Raw genomic sequence first — 15,558 nt, 5'->3', positions numbered from 1 at the left:
TGTGGTAAAAGTGGAGACAGGTATTCAAATATCCAAATTAAGTCGATTTGAATATGTTACAACGGGTACCCAAACCCGAAAACTGGTCGATTATCGCTCCTAACCCAACCAACTCGAAATAATTGGCAATTCCATAATGATTTCTATTAAAATTTGCGTGATCTATGTTTATACATTAATTCTTGTAGAAAAAGTGGAGTAAATGATGTAAATTTTGAAATTAAGTCAATTTGAAGATATTACAATGAGTACCCTCACCCGAAAAACGGTCGATTTCCGCTCACAACCCGACCAACTCGAAATAATTTGCAATTCCAACTGGATTACCATCAAAATTCGTTCAATCTTTGTTTAGACAGTGATTCTTGTGGAAAAAGTGGAGACAGGTATTCAATTATCCAAATGAACTCGATTTGAATATGTTGCAATGGCTACCCAAACTCAAAAACTGGTCGATTTTCGCTCCAAACGCGACCAACTCGAAATAATTGGCAATTCCATCAGGATTACTATCAAAATTTGCATAATCGATGTTTATACAGCGATTTTGTTGGGAAAAGTCGAGTAAATTATGTAAATTCTGAAATTAAGTCGATTTGAATATGTTACAATGGGTACCCTAACGCGAAAAATGGTCGGGTTTCACTCCAAACGCGACCAACTCGGAAAAATTCACAATTTCATCAGGATTACCTAAAAAATTCGTCCCATATATGTTGAGACAGTGAATTTTGTGGTAAAAAGTGGAGACAGCTATTCAGTTATCGAAATTAAGTCAAGTTATGTGAAGTAATCTCTTGAACGATTTGACCGAAATCATGTGAAATTATGTGAAGTTATGTGAAGTTATCTCTTGAACGAATCAACTGAAATAATGTGAAATTATGTGAAATTATGTGAAATTATGGTCGATTTCCGCTCCAAACGCGACCAACTCGAAATAATTTGAAATTCCATTAAGATTACCATCAAAATTCGAGCAATCTATGTTTAGACTGTGATTCTTGTGGAAAAAGCGGAGACCGGTATTTAAGTATCCAAGGTAAGTCGATTTAAATTTGTTACAATGGGTACCCTTACCCAAAAAATGGTCGATTTTTACTTTAAGCGCGACCACTTCGTATTAATTGGCAATTCCATCAGGATTACCATCAAAATTTGTTTAATCTATGTTTATACAGTGATTCTTGTGGTAAAAGTAGAAACAGGTATTCAAATATCCAAAGTAAGTCGATTTGAATATGTTACAATGGGTACTTTTACCCGAAAAATGGTGTATTTTCGCTCCAAACGCGACCAACTCGACATAATTGGCAATTCCATCAGGATTCTTATCAAAATTCGTTCAATCTTTGTTTAGACAGTGATTCTTGTGGAAAAAGTGGAGACAGGTATTCAATTATCCAAATGTACTCGATTTGAATATGTTACAATGGCTACCCAAACTCAAAAACTGGTCGATTTTCGCTCCAAACGCGACCAACTCGAAATAATTGGCAATTCCATCAGGATTACTATTAAAATTCGTTTAATCTATGTTACTACGGTGATTCTTGTGGAAACAGTGGAGACAGGTCTTCAATTATTCAAATTCATTTGATTTGAATTTGATACAATGGGTACCCTCACCCGAAAAATGGTCGATTTTTGCTCTAAGCGTGACTAACTCGAACTAATTGGCAATTCCATCAGGATTACCACTAAAATTCGTTCAATCTATGTTTATACAGTGATTGTTGTGGAAACAGTGGAGACAGGTCTTCAATTATTCAAATTCAGTTGATTTGAATATGTTACAATGGGTACTCTCACCCGAAAACTGGTCGATTTTCGCTCTAAACGCAATAAATCCAAAGCAATCGGTAATTATTCGAATATAACCATCAGAATTTGCTTAAGCCATGTTTCTATAGTGATTTCTGTGAAAAAAAAATACTAAAAATAATGTTCTTTAATGAATAAAGTCGATTTGAATACTTTACGACAGTACCTTCACCTGGAAAATCGTCGATTTTTGGTCCAAACGCAATAAATCCAAAGTAATCGGTAATTCCTCGAATACTACCATTAGAATTCTTGCAAGCCATGTTTATATAGTGATTTCTGTGATTAGCAATTTATTCATTAATTAATTATTTCTGCATGTTTTTAGAATTTTCAACTTTTTACTTTTTACGTTTACTTCGACCATATTTAGACCTCTATTTAACGATTCTATTATATTTATTATTATTTCTGGATAATTCAGGACTTGTTTATAATGATTACTCACTGATTCATCAGATTTCCGCTTAATTTCTAACAATTCCATCAAGTTCACGACTCTCCTTTACGATTTAGAATTGAAGCTTTAAAAATTTTATTTTCATTCCAGCCTTTTTGGACAACGTTGGATTCTAATTATTAACAATTTGGACACATTTCCGACTCTTTTATAAAGATACTATTAAAAAATGAACTATTTAAAAATTTTGCTGAAATGGCTCAGTAATTCTCAGTTGTTTTTTTTTTTTTTTTTTTTTTATGACACAAGACACAATTTTTTCTGTTAAAATAAATAATTATCCATTTATATTCTATGAATTTGAATTGACTTATTGTTATCACTGGTTAAAAATATTGATTAAAAAGAATTAAAAATGATGAAATTTGAATACTTTTGAATACTATCCATTTTTTTTTTCATGTATATATAGATATACAGTTTACATGGGTTGACTGATTTCCAATACTTTTCAATCAATATTCTTAATCAGGGATTCTATCGACTTATTGAAAACTATATAACAAGCGTTTTTAGTTGGTTTAATTTTTTTTTACATCTTTTTTGGTAAGCCTTACTTTTATTTTATATTTGTTCAGTTAAAAAATTTATTTGATTTTTAGATAAATTTAAGTCTAATAAACGAGGACTATGCGCGATTTTTACACAATGAAACTGTTTTTTTGTTCCGATTTATAATATTAGCGACATCGCGGTAAAAATATATAATTTAAAAGTATTAATATTGTGCTGCCATCTGTGACAGAATTTTTAAACTGTGATTTTGAGACATGCGCATTAAAATGGTTAAAAAAAAACCTAGTAGTCCCAGCAGCTGTTGATTGTCGTTGGGGACAGCTGCAATTATTTATATATATGTATATATATATATATTCTTTTTTTGATCTAAATATATACAAAAAAAAAAAAATAATCATTGAAATTTTATTTATAAAATGACCTTTTGGTTATTAATTATTTGTTATTTATTTATTTCAGTGGTTTAAATTGAAATGTGTTGATTGAAATTATTTGTTATTTATTAGTTTATTAATTTTGTTGGTGATATTTATGCATTTATTAAATCGGCTTTGGGGTTATATTTGGAATGGCTCAGTTAAAGGAATTTTCTGAGAATAAAGGGTCTGAGGTTGAAGAGGTTTTTAGTGACAGTGATGTTAAGAGCTTTATCAAAGGTAAAGAAAATAATGATAGCAATGCTGAGATGAACTGTGGAGAAAAAACTCCTGTACAAAACAGAAGCACAAATAAAAATAATTCGATATTCAATACTATTTCGAAAATCGTTAATCGCTCTACTAAGGTAATTTTGGTTTTTTTAATTAATATTTAAGTATTTAATTGTTTTTATTATTTTTGATTCTGATTATTCTGATAGTAAATTTTTAGTTGATTTATTTTTTTTCTCGAGTAATTATTTCTGAAGTAATTTAAAAATATAATCTGGATAATCAAAATTCCAATATAATAAATGATAACTGTTATTTTTAGGTCCCAGAGATCACGGATTTTAAAATAGTAAAGCCGATAAGCCGAGGAGCCTTCGGGAAAGTTTTTTTGGGCTACAAGAAAACGAACCCAGACCAAGTTTACGCAATAAAAGTAATGAAAAAGAACGAGATGATCCACAAGAACATGGCTTCGCAGGTAGTAATCGAGCGTAACGCTCTTGCAATCGCCCACAGTCCATACTGCGTCCAGCTTTTCTACTCCCTGCAATCTCACAGCTGCATCTACCTGGTGATGGAATACATGGTCGGCGGGGACTTGAAAAGCTTCCTGGGTAATGTAGGCTACATGGACGAGTCAATGGCAATGTTCTACACTGCGGAAGTTTGCCTCGCCTTGGAGTACCTTCATTCTCACGGAATAGTCCACAGAGACCTAAAGCCGGACAACATGCTTCTTTCTCGAGAAGGCCACGTTAAGCTCACCGATTTTGGGTTGAGTCGCATCAATGCTCTTCACCGTGATTTAGAAATCTCTGACCTCGTAAATCATACTCCCACTACTGCAAATTTCTTAGCTCGGACACCTGGACAATTGTTATCGCTTACCTCTCACTTGTCATTTGGCTCCGGCAAATCTTCAATAGACCTCGACGGGTCCATTACTGAAATTGACACTTCAGTATCTCAAAATTTACTATCAGTTTTGGAGAAAAACGCCGACAGCAGCCACATGTCTGGGATCGACCCGTTTCAATCAGCAGGTGACATTGAGTACGACGCTGGTGTAATAGTTGATCAAGTTTTCGAGGGACCCAGTGGAGGAAGCAGCTACCACACCGCTGAATCCTCGAGAAAGTTATCTACAACTAACAGAGACACAGAGTCGACTTTTGAGGGTGACTCCAGAAGCTCCACAAACAGTCCTTCTAATTTTTTGGTCTCGTTTTCTCGAGGAACTAAAAGGAAAAGAGGCTCATCCTCGACGGGACTCACCAGGGAAATTCTTTTGATTGGCCTGGATGCTAATTCAACCCCCAAAAGACCCAACAGAGGACTATTGTTGACCAGGACAGGAAGCTTTAGTGGAGAAATTCTCGGAAGAATAGACGAAAATCCAGAAACCGGAAAATACAAAAATGAAGCTCGAGTTGCTTTTAGTACTCCGGTTTCTTCTTATTCTTCTTGTTCTCATTTTTCTAGACAAGGATTAGGACATGAATTGGGGGGTGGTCTAGGAAAAGATAAAAAAGAGACGAGATTTGAGCTTCCAGAGACATCTTCTGCTGGAGAACGGTCACCACAAGGAATTTCTCCGATAAAAACTCCTGCGGGAAGTTTACAAGATGCTAATTTTACACCATATAGAACTCCAAAAAGTGTAAGAAGAGGAGGAGACAAGTCCGACAGCAGGATTCTTGGAACTCCTGATTATTTGGCACCGGAGTTACTCAGGAAGCAAGGCCATGGCGCTGCGGTAGACTGGTGGGCGCTGGGGGTCTGTTTATATGAATTTTGTACGGGGATTCCCCCTTTTAATGATGAGACACCACAGAAGGTTTTTGAGAATATTTTAAAGAGGGACATTCCTTGGCCTGAAGGCGATGAGATTTTGGGAAAACACGCGATTCAAGCGATTGATAGCTTGTTGACGTTGGATCAAAAGGATAGGCCGACGGCTAAGGAGGTCAGGAAAATGGAGTTTTTTAGTGGATTTCCTTGGGATAAACCTGAAGAAGCTGTGCCTCCTTTTGTACCCAAGCCTGATGATAATTGGGATACTTGCTATTTTCAAGGTAACCTATTTTATCGTTATTTTTTTCTCAAAGTATTATTATTATTGTTTTTTTTTTTTTTAATCAATAAATGCTTAAATATTTTTTCAGCTCGAAATATAATGCAGCATCTAAATGTTAGCAGCTGTGAAAGTTGAACAAAGCCAAGGGTTTCTGCAGTGTGTAAAATAAATGATTCTTGTAGTAAACCTTATTTTTTTTTAATGAATTGTATGTAATAATAATATAAAATAATATAATTAATTTTAATAATACACGAATTATTGTACTGATATTGTAATGAAACTTAATTTTTTATACGAAAGATAAACTTATACACATATATAGTTATAATTAAATATAAGTAGTCTCATTTAATCATTATTTAAATGCCCAGTCTTCTATTGGATTGATAAATAAGGGACGTTTATTATTGTTAATATTAATGTTATTATTGTTTTTATTATTATTATTATTATTATTATTATATTATATCTATTTTAGATTCTTGTAAATCCAAGGGAGAAAGTGAGTTACTCGTGTATAAACTCCTGGGTATTGTCCTTTTCCACACCCAATTCCCCAGCTTACTATTCCGACTTGTGTCCATCTGCCATCGTTTACCATTAATGGTCCACCACTGTCACCCTAAAAATCAAAATATCAATATAATATTTTATAAAATCTTTAAGAATTTTTTAGTAAAAATTTTATTTTATGAAAAAAAAAAAAAAAAATTTTTAAAAATAAAATCTTACAGAACACGAATCTTTAGCAGCACGTCCAGCACAAAGAAAACTGTCAACAATACCACCAGGTGCTGCTGCGCCATATTTAACTTTACATTCTGCGTTAGACCATACTGGAATGGCAACCTCTTGTAATACAGCTGGTTGAGGTCCACCTGAAAAAATTTTATTAAACATAATAATATTTATATTTTCAATATTAATAAAATCTTTTCACTTGAAAGGATTATATTTTAAAATTCAAAAACCCCGCGCTCAACCCAAGACCCGCCATCTTGAAATCTGAAATCTAACCCCAAGCGCCATCTTAAAAACTTTAAAAACTCATTCCAGAAACAGAATCACAATGTTTCCGAAGAAATCGCTAATGCGAACAAGGCAACGGTTTCGTTTTCTAAAAATAAGGTTAAAAAATTTTATTCCGAAACCGCTACTAATATTATTAATTGATTGATAAATAAATAGTATTAGGTACTTAATTGAAAAAATCTTTGAATTAGAAATAAAAAAAAAAAAAAAACATACTTTCTCGGAGAGATCCCCACCCGATAACAGTAGCAACTTTATTGTTGTACAATTGAGAGCCGGTTGGCAGGCAAATTGGCCTAATAAGCTCTGTATATTCCACGGGCTCATTCACAGTCAACAAAGCTACGTCGTTGTAAAGTGTCCTGGCGTCAAAGCCTTTATGCCTGACAACTCTTCTGACACGCCTTTCTACGTGACGGATTTCCGTGGTAGTCTTTATGTTGTAGTCTCCAAGTCTCACAGTGAGTCTTGCTACATCCCAAGAGTTCATGCTGAAAAAATGGAAAAACGGTAAGTTTTATAATTTACAACCTAAATAAAGTAATAATAAATAAATAATAAAAATAAAAATGATGATGGTGATGACAATAATTGTAGATAACTCACTGAGCAACACAATGGGCGGCAGTAAGTATATGTTTATCGCTGATGAGTGATCCGCCACAAACCTGTCTTCCAGCGTTAAAAAGCGCGGCGATCCAAGGCCACTCGCCGGGATCAGCATTGTGACCACCAACAATTCTTTTGTCTTGCTCCTGATCCCCGTTCTTGGCCCCGCACTCCGAGGAGCTGACAATCGTCGTGCTTGTGGTCGTTGTTACAGGTTTTGTTGTGGTGGCACCTGGCCACCAGCCGGGTTTTTTAGTCGGCCAGGTTGTTGAACTTGGCTTTTTGCTGGTCATCGTCACTGATGATGAAGAAGAAGATGATGATGATGGTGGCGGCTTCGAGCTAGAAGCAGGATACCCATCTGATAATGGCCTCGAGGAGCTCGATGTTGTCTGCATAGAAGATGAAGATGATGAGGGATGAGTGGGGAGAGGTGGAATTGTGTGATGGGGTGGATGGGTCGGCAATGCAGGTGGCCATGAGCCTATCGGTGGTGATTGAGGGCCCAGTTCGATTGGCTTATCGTGTGATTCGTATTCCTGAAACAATGTAAGTATTTTAATTTTTAATTTATAAAAAAATTAATACCAATAAAACGGATTTGCAGTGATTAATAAATTATTAAATCTTAATAAATATTTAAAAATAATAATAATAACAGTAAAGTTTATTAAGATTTTTTTTTCTTAAATATTGTAAAAAGTTTACTTCGGGATCTTCAACAGGAACAGATGCTGGAGCTAACGTCGTTGATGGCCCTCCTGAACAACATATACCGTAACCCATTCTTCCGTCACTCCGGGTGTAGCTGCATGTGTCGTAGACTCCGAGGATCCAGCCGTCAAGAGCCCCAAGATCCGGAATTTTAAAGTACGGGTAACATTCTTTGAAAGTTGTACAATTACCCACTTCACCTTTTGACGTCAAGCATCGCCCTCCTGGTTGTTTTTTTCCCGTCCAATCTAAACTACGGGCTACTGGACGCGGTTCTGTTGATACTTAAATTTTTTTAATAAATTCTCAATATAGTTATAATAAATAAAAAAAATAAAAATAAATTAATTAATTTTAGACAACTCTACTATAACTTGACAAACTTATACAAAATAAGAACTTGTCGCGTCATTACTTATAACTAAAAATCGGCATTTAATGAATTTTCTTTTAGTATTGATATAAATTGAATACGTGTAAAAATTTGACACGATTTAAAAAACATTAGAACACTTTGAACGCGTATATAAATAACATGTAAAACCTCAATAAACACATGCACTTATAACATTATTATTGCAGACGTGAAATCGGTACGCTAGAAAACGCGTCATGAATACACAATGATTTTTTTTTTTTTTTAATTTCTACGACATTTTTTGTAGTTCAAGGTCAATGTCAATGTCAACAAAAACAATCAATAGTAAACAATATAGTAATAATTTAATTAGGGATAATTAAAAATAATATCAACAATTTTTACCTTCCAGGACAACAGCGTCTTCGAAACAATAACAACAACAACACCAACAAAAGAAAAGTGTTATTAAACGAAAAGTCATTTTGAGGGTCATGATCACAAAACTTTCATTGAATGTCAATAAGTGAGTAGTTAATATATTTTTATTTTATTTTATTTTATTTTATTTTATTTAATAAGGAAAATAACGAAAATTAATAAACAAATGACTGACTCAATAATTTTCGATGGAATAATAAAAACAGGTAGGTTCGGTAGTCAGGATAAGACTAAACCGTCTTCCAAGGCGCGTCTTCTTTATAACGGGTTAACCCTTCTCCTTCTGTTCTTCATAATTCTAGCTTCTATTTCACCCCAAGGTATCGTTTGTCTTAGTCAAGGTATTTAGCAAAAAAATTTGTTAGAACAAGATTAAAATTCATCGAGTAACCTTGAAAAGGGCAATAAACTTTGAAGAAAATGGTTGTTTATGGTTACTTTTAAAATATAAAGAAAAATTATTTGTAGAAAATTTCATTGAAGATAAAAAAAAGTCTGATACAAAATTTTTATAGAATAAATCGTTAAAAATTTTTTGGTATTTTAGATGACTTTTTAAATAGAAAATATAAAAGAAAAATGATTTTTGTAAGAGGAGAATTTTATGGCGGGCAAATAAAATTTTACGCAAAATTTTTATAGGACAAGTCATTAAAAAATTATGGCCTTTTAAACTTTTTTTAAGAAAAAATCCAAATAATGTTGGGTGGAAAAAACTCGATGGATTTTGTAAAAAAAAAAAAAATAAGTAAAATAATCCATTAAAAGTTAAGTGGGGAAAAAAAAAATAACTAAAGTGACTGTACAGGACGACTTATTTTATTTATCTTCTCGAGGTCTGGAAAAGGACTTGGATTCGCGTGATCTCCAAGAAAATGGATATCTAGTTGCAAAAATAAAATATAAATATATATTCAACAGCAAGTAGATGATGATAGAGGTTTTATTTTTTATTTACTTATTTTTTCCACTTAGAAGACGTTGATCTGGGGGGGTAATCGATAAAGGGAAGTTTAACAACCCGTCAAACCGGACTTACTAACCAAAATAATCTTCTGGTTAATAAAAAGGTTTCTTAATTTTTTGCAGGCTGTTTTTTATTTTTTTTCTTTTTACTTTTTAACAATTGTTTATAGTTTATATAAACAAACTTCCCCACAATTAGCATAAGATTAGAAAAAAAATCGCCCGCGGCTACTCTATTCAGATAATAACGGGGCTTAAGATCAAAAAAGAGAAATTTATTTACACTCAAAAAACGAATTTGAGTGACGTTTGTCATAGATTATAAAATTAAATGCAAATTAGTGTTTTAATAAGCCAAGGGAAATTGGAATTAACTTGATCTATTGAGATCTTTGTTTGTGTAGACGTTTGTGAGAGGTAAAAAATATATTGGCGTCACTGGCCTCGTCAAGGTCGCCAACGTACGCGACTCAGTAAGCGAAATTTTAAATTTACCGCTTTATTTAATTTTGTTTTGTTTTTTTGTCAGAAAAAGTTTGAGAAAGTATTATTTTTTTGTGGCGCAAATTTTTTAAAAGTTTTTTAATTTTTGGTCTAGAACAAAAAAGGTTTGATAAAAAATTTTGATTGAACAAGTCACTAAAAAGTTATCGGCGTTGGAAGTTTTTGAAAATTCATAATGGGAGGTTTTTAGTAAAAATAAGTAAAGAAAAACTTTTATTATAAAATGTATTTATTATTATTTTTTTGTTACTATGGTATTGAAAATTTATAATATTTGATAATATATCATATCATAGTAATATCACCTCTGGCCCAATCTCACGATGGCAAGATATCGCGATTTTTTATTTTCATACATTCAATTTTTATGTTAAACAATGTTTTAATAAAATAACTTAAAATATAAATTTTTACTTACAGATATATATATATATATATATTTTTTTTGCTATAATATACATTTAAAAATTATTTAAGGAAAAAAAATTAGCCTATTAATTTTGGGTAAAATTATTAGGTAATTTTTTTGATATCAGGTTTGATTATTTAGTCTTTTATTTTTTAGCTGAGCAAAATATTGACTTTTTTTTCTTCAATTAGCAATAACATTTTGTTGTTTTTTTTTTTTTTTCTTTCTAATTTTCAAAAATAAGAAAACTAATAGTTAAATGAATAACAAGTTGGGCTTTCATGTAATGAGATACAAGAGATCCATCTTTCACAATATTCTTTTTTTTTTTTTTTTTTTTTTTTTTTTTTTTTTTTTTTTTTTCCCCCTCAAATTCATGAATGAAAAAACAATAATCAATAATTATAAATGTCATGTATTGAGTCTGTCTTAAAATGAAAAATTAAAATTAATAAAAATAAACAAACAAATCTCTTACAATATTTTTTCCACATACTTTAATAATTAATTAAAATAAAATTAATATTTTAAAACTTTTAATATCGCACTGACTTTGTTTGACAATTAATAATTAATCAATCAATTACAAATTAAAAATTAAAAAATCCATTCATTTACATTCATTACATTCATGCCTTATTTATATAAACAATATTTATTTATATAATATTCCAACTAATTAATTTTCTTTTATCTTTTATTTATTTAATTATAACAAAATATTTGTAACATGCATTTACAAGCGTATTTTGATCGTTGCTTTGATATTCGGTATGAAAATATTAAGATTTAATATTACTATATTTTTATATTAAATGTTTTGATTAAAAAAAAATATAAAAAAAAATTAGGACTAATTTTCTTTTAAGCTACGACTTACGCCAAATTATTGCTGGTGATTTTGTTAAATTAATTATACATGTATATAAATAATGTAGGCAAGTAGGGCATTGTTAATTAAAATTTTTGATTAACTTTAAATGGCTATAACTTAATAACTATTGGCTTTTATGGAAAGTTTAGGGCATTTTATTCTAAAAAAAAAATTTATGATTTAAAAAAAAAAAAATGGCTTTTTAAGTATTTGAAACCTGATAATTAAACATTTTTGGAAACTATATGACACTTTAAATGGCTGTAACTTGTAAACTATTAATTTTAGAGAAAAACAGTTTTATTAAGTGAATAATTGAAAAATGATTTCGAATTAAAAAAACAAATCAATCATGTTTTTAAAAATTTTATGACACTTGAAATGGTTGTACCTTGATGAATATTGATTTTAATAAAAAACACAAAGAATAATCAATAGAGTTTAAAATTTTGGATATAATTTTCAGTTTGATAAAATAAATAGATAAGAACAATCGTATAAGCAACATACAATATATGAACTTTACTTAATAGATTTTTTATTGGCAGAGTATGTTCATAATAATGAATAAAATTTAATCTATCATAAACTCATAACTTAACAATTAATATTTCAATCTTTTACGTATTTGTTTAAACCTCTTCAACCCTCGATAATATTTATAATAATAATAATAATAATAATAATAGTAATAATATTAATATATGGTTAGTAAAAAATATTAACGATCAACTTAAATCAATTTTGATTGATTTATATCATGCACTTCGTTTCAAAAACGATATAGTTATAATTAATGATATAAAATAAAAATATAGATGCCTAAAACGGCACGTGGATGTTAAAAAAAAACTTAGTTATTAATTTATTAAATGTATTTCAATGATAAATTAACAAACATTTTTTTTAACATCCAAAAAACCGACTGCCAGCGGATAACATTAACAATCAATAAAAAAAAATGATAACGTTTTGTCTAATTAATTAATTAAAATGTTTTGATGTTTCTCATTGCCACCATGAGTTGAAATAATAATAATAATAATAATAATAATAATAATATAAAACAATAATTTTTAATAAAAAATATTTACAAACACAATTGACACTAACTCATCTTTTATAATTATTATTACTATTATTCTTACTAATGTAATTATTATTGTTATCATTGATAAAAAAAATACAAAATTAATATCATTATTAGTAGCAATATAATTATAATATAATCATTATTATAAATTATATTCTTAAAAATAATTATTATCTTAATTAATTAATTTTTATTATTATTATATTAATTGCCATTTTTTTTTAATTAAAAAATCAATTAATTGATAAATTAATTAAAAAAAAAGTTTAATTAATTAAACAGTCAGAGAGCTCACGAATTCGTGACCTCGTGAACGTGGCCGTGAATATGAGAATTTACAGTCGCGGGTGAAGTTGATGATGATAATGACGGAGGCGGGGGCGTTAATTGTGTTTGCAATTTAATTAGTGTAACATCGTAACCTATTGACGACGAATCGTTGGGGTCATCTGGGTCCCCAGGTGACCCTGGATTGCTTTGATTACATTCCGGATTAGCCGGTGTCGTTGAGTGACTCACTTCCAATAGGAATAAGTCTTCGTCGACGTAATGGCGGATCATGTCATCGTCAATTTTCGCCGTGATTCTGTAACAAATTATGTAGAAAAATAAATTTATTTTTACTGTTGTATTTTAAGAAATTATATTTATTTTAGTATTTTTTACTATGGATGATCGCAAGAAGCTTTGACTTTTGTAGCCAACTAAAAAGATAATTATTGTTATTTTATAATATAAAAATTTATTAATTATCTAAAAGCCGAAATTAAAATTTTTAATTTTTTAAATATATTAATTAAACAATCACTGACTTAATTATCATTTAAAACAATAATATATTATAAAATTAATAAGCGTTAATAAAAATATTGAATTTCCATGCATAATTAATTGAAAAATGTAGTATATTAATGATTATATTATAATTTATTATTGATGACACACACTCAACACATAAACTTACCCCTTTGCGTTTTTTCGATACAGATTATTAATACTCGAGGATGCAATTTTGTACTTTGATTCAATCTGTAAAATAGAAAAAAGTAGAACATTAGAATTTTTTCATCACACTTTTTTTTTTTTTTTTTTTTTTTTATTTTTACTTTCATTTGTTTTAATAATTTATTATCATAGATTTCATAAAAAAATTTCTTTCTTTATTTTTTTAAAAAAAATAATTTTTTTTTTTTTTTTTTATTATTACTTTCCACTTTTTTCTCAGTTACTTTTTATGCTGATGAAAATGGTCAATTATTTAATTAACCAATTAATTTATAATATGGTTATTTATTAGCGATGTATATGATTTACTTACATTAGAGCCTAGTAGTATTAATTTGTAAGCGTTACATTAATTACCCAATCTAAAGAGCATTTATTCATTTACATGGAAGATTAATCATGATAAGTTACAATGTTGCATGCTTTCCTGTGATATTATTCATCATTATTTGTGTTATTATTATTATTATTATTTTTTAGATTGGAATTTTATTAACAGTATATACAATAGCGCTGTAATGCATATAAAATTTTTTATTTTTAAAAGTACTTGTAGCTTATGATAAAATGTGTTTTATAAATAATTAATAATTATTTTTTTTTTATATATATTATATATTAAATCCTTGACTAATATATATTTAATGTTGTTATATTCTTGCTACAAGTAATTTTAATAATTAGCAACAAAAATAAAAAATTTTGCTAACTTTTTTAAAGTAAAAAACAAATCATTGTTATAAAAAAAATAAATTTGACGGGCTATAAAATTTTGTTTAAATAAAAATAAATTAGCAATATTTTTTAGTATATTGTTAGCATTTCGGGGTTATTGACGGATACAATAAACTTACCCGTCTAATGAGCAGAGAAAATTGGAGCTTGGATGCTTGCAACCTCGAGGAAAAAACGTATTAATGGTGACCGATAATCACTGCTCCAAAATCCAGTTTTCTCTGCTGCAAGTCTGAATAATAACAAATAATAAAAAATATAACACGATATTCTATTTTTACTTAACTTATAAAATACTAATTTCAATAATCTTAAACGAATTCCCCCGTGTGATAAGATGAAATAATTATTTTTTTTATTTTTTACATACAATTGATTCCTGTCAAGTCGGGTGTCTTCGGAGTGGTATAACTTATATGTTATAATCAAGATTTTTACTCGAAATTTGTTTTACCTACTGTTAAAATTTATTTATAAGTAAATGATAATAGAATTAATCTATCTATGTTTTGATTGGTTGTTAAAAAAATGACGAAAAAAATATTTAATAAACAGGCCGTCACACGGAGGTACCCCTACTTAACTAATTTTAAAAATAAAAATAAATTTAAAATTATATAATTAAAATGAAAATTGACAAATATGCTTACAGCATTGAGGAGTCCTTGGACGGTTGGAGGCGTGACATGTAGCGGCGTGTAGACATCTTCAGATTCTTGTCTAACATAAAGCATAACCCGTTCTTCAGAATCGTTTCCACGGAGGTGAGATTGCTGAGTCTGGTGCTGAAGATGCAGACGATTACTGACACTGGAGACGAGAGTTCCTGCAGTGGAGGTCAAAGCACCTGGAGGAACTCCTTGAAGAACGGTGCCCTGCAATTCCTGTACTTGCATCAGCAGCGAGTCTTTTTTATCGTGGATTCCAGTGAGATTGTCTGGAGGAAAGTGGTTGTGAAATTTCAAAGCTGGAAGACTTGGTCTTCCGCATCCTGGGTACGGACTACTGGTTCCTGTTTTCATTCCGCCCTCACCGTTGCTGAGCGATGAGGTGTCTGTGTCACCACCGCCATTTCCTGCGCCGTAGAACCCTGATAATTCCATTGTTGAAAACTGCTAAACAAAAATTTGGTAATTAATTTATGAAAATTTTTTTTACAATTTTATATATTATACAAAGTTTATTAAAAATATTAATTCTATTTAATATAAAATAATTTTAAAAATATGACATTTAAAAGTCATGCAAATAATATTACATAACAATAATAAATATTGTATAATTA

General features: G+C 29.9%; 3 protein-coding genes and 1 long non-coding RNA gene across 11 annotated transcripts in view; 2 read left to right on the top strand and 2 right to left on the bottom strand.

Annotated features, from left to right (window-relative positions):
- Positions 1-3,175: 3,175 nt before the first annotated feature.
- Positions 3,176-5,866, top strand: LOC123267480 (serine/threonine-protein kinase greatwall; the record flags this gene model as incomplete). The annotated part of the gene is given in 3 exon segments (XM_044732131.1): positions 3,176-3,587; positions 3,776-5,528; positions 5,619-5,866. Coding segments are annotated over 3 exon segments (2,016 nt in total). The 3' UTR covers positions 5,666-5,866.
- Positions 5,867-5,976: 110 nt separating this feature from the next.
- Positions 5,977-8,784, bottom strand: LOC123267489 (proclotting enzyme-like). Of its 2 annotated transcripts, none has more exons than XM_044732150.1 (6): positions 8,652-8,784; positions 7,883-8,163; positions 7,172-7,713; positions 6,782-7,056; positions 6,266-6,411; positions 5,977-6,155 (listed from the first exon to the last, which is right to left on the bottom strand). In XM_044732150.1, the coding sequence occupies exons 1-6, from the start codon at positions 8,740-8,742 to the stop codon at positions 6,003-6,005; spliced, it is 1,488 nt and encodes a 495-aa protein (XP_044588085.1). In that variant the 5' UTR covers positions 8,743-8,784; the 3' UTR covers positions 5,977-6,002. The 2 variants fall into 2 exon arrangements, with proteins under 2 accessions (XP_044588085.1, XP_044588084.1); XM_044732149.1 differs by having other exon boundaries at positions 7,883-8,172; positions 8,652-8,781.
- On the top strand, positions 7,631-15,057 carry LOC123267513. The gene is made up of 4 exons (XR_006510058.1): positions 7,631-7,723; positions 7,900-8,044; positions 8,659-8,772; positions 14,926-15,057. It is a non-coding gene; the product is annotated as an uncharacterized LOC123267513 (long non-coding RNA).
- Positions 12,773-15,558, bottom strand: part of LOC123267474 (protein grainyhead) — a 31,552-nt gene continuing 28,766 nt past the window's right edge. For 2 of the 7 annotated variants that reach the window (XM_044732116.1, XM_044732117.1), the window contains exons 13-15: positions 14,924-15,388; positions 13,498-13,562; positions 12,773-13,119 (exon numbers count right to left, since the gene is read on the bottom strand). In XM_044732116.1, the coding sequence (XP_044588051.1) occupies positions 12,825-13,119; positions 13,498-13,562; positions 14,924-15,388 (825 nt within the window). In that variant the 3' untranslated portion in view covers positions 12,773-12,824. Of the gene's footprint in view, positions 13,120-13,497; positions 13,563-14,392; positions 14,506-14,923; positions 15,389-15,558 lie in introns of all 7 variants that reach the window. The other 5 variants (XR_006510046.1, XM_044732118.1, XM_044732120.1 and 2 more) reach the window with 5 other exon arrangements.

The sequence above is a fragment of the Cotesia glomerata genome, linkage group LG6 (genome assembly GCF_020080835.1).
Source record: "Cotesia glomerata isolate CgM1 linkage group LG6, MPM_Cglom_v2.3, whole genome shotgun sequence".
NCBI classification, from domain to species: Eukaryota; Metazoa; Arthropoda; class Insecta; order Hymenoptera; family Braconidae; genus Cotesia; species Cotesia glomerata.
The sequence above is the reverse complement of the archived record's forward strand: the minus strand, read 5'-3'. Positions and strand labels throughout refer to the sequence as shown.

Bases quoted from the DNA above. Each gene is read 5' to 3' on its own strand.
- LOC123267489 (XM_044732149.1), bottom strand. From the start codon at position 8,742: ATGACCCTCAAAATGACTTTTCGTTTAATAACACTTTTCTTTTGTTGG. The intron at 7,057-7,171 runs GTGAGTTATCTA...CCATTTTTTCAG, and splicing joins GCCGCCCATTGTGTTGCTCA to CATGAACTCTTGGGATGTAG. The intron at 6,156-6,265 runs GTAAGATTTTAT...TTTGATTTTTAG, and splicing joins CTGCTAAAGATTCGTGTTCT to GGTGACAGTGGTGGACCATT.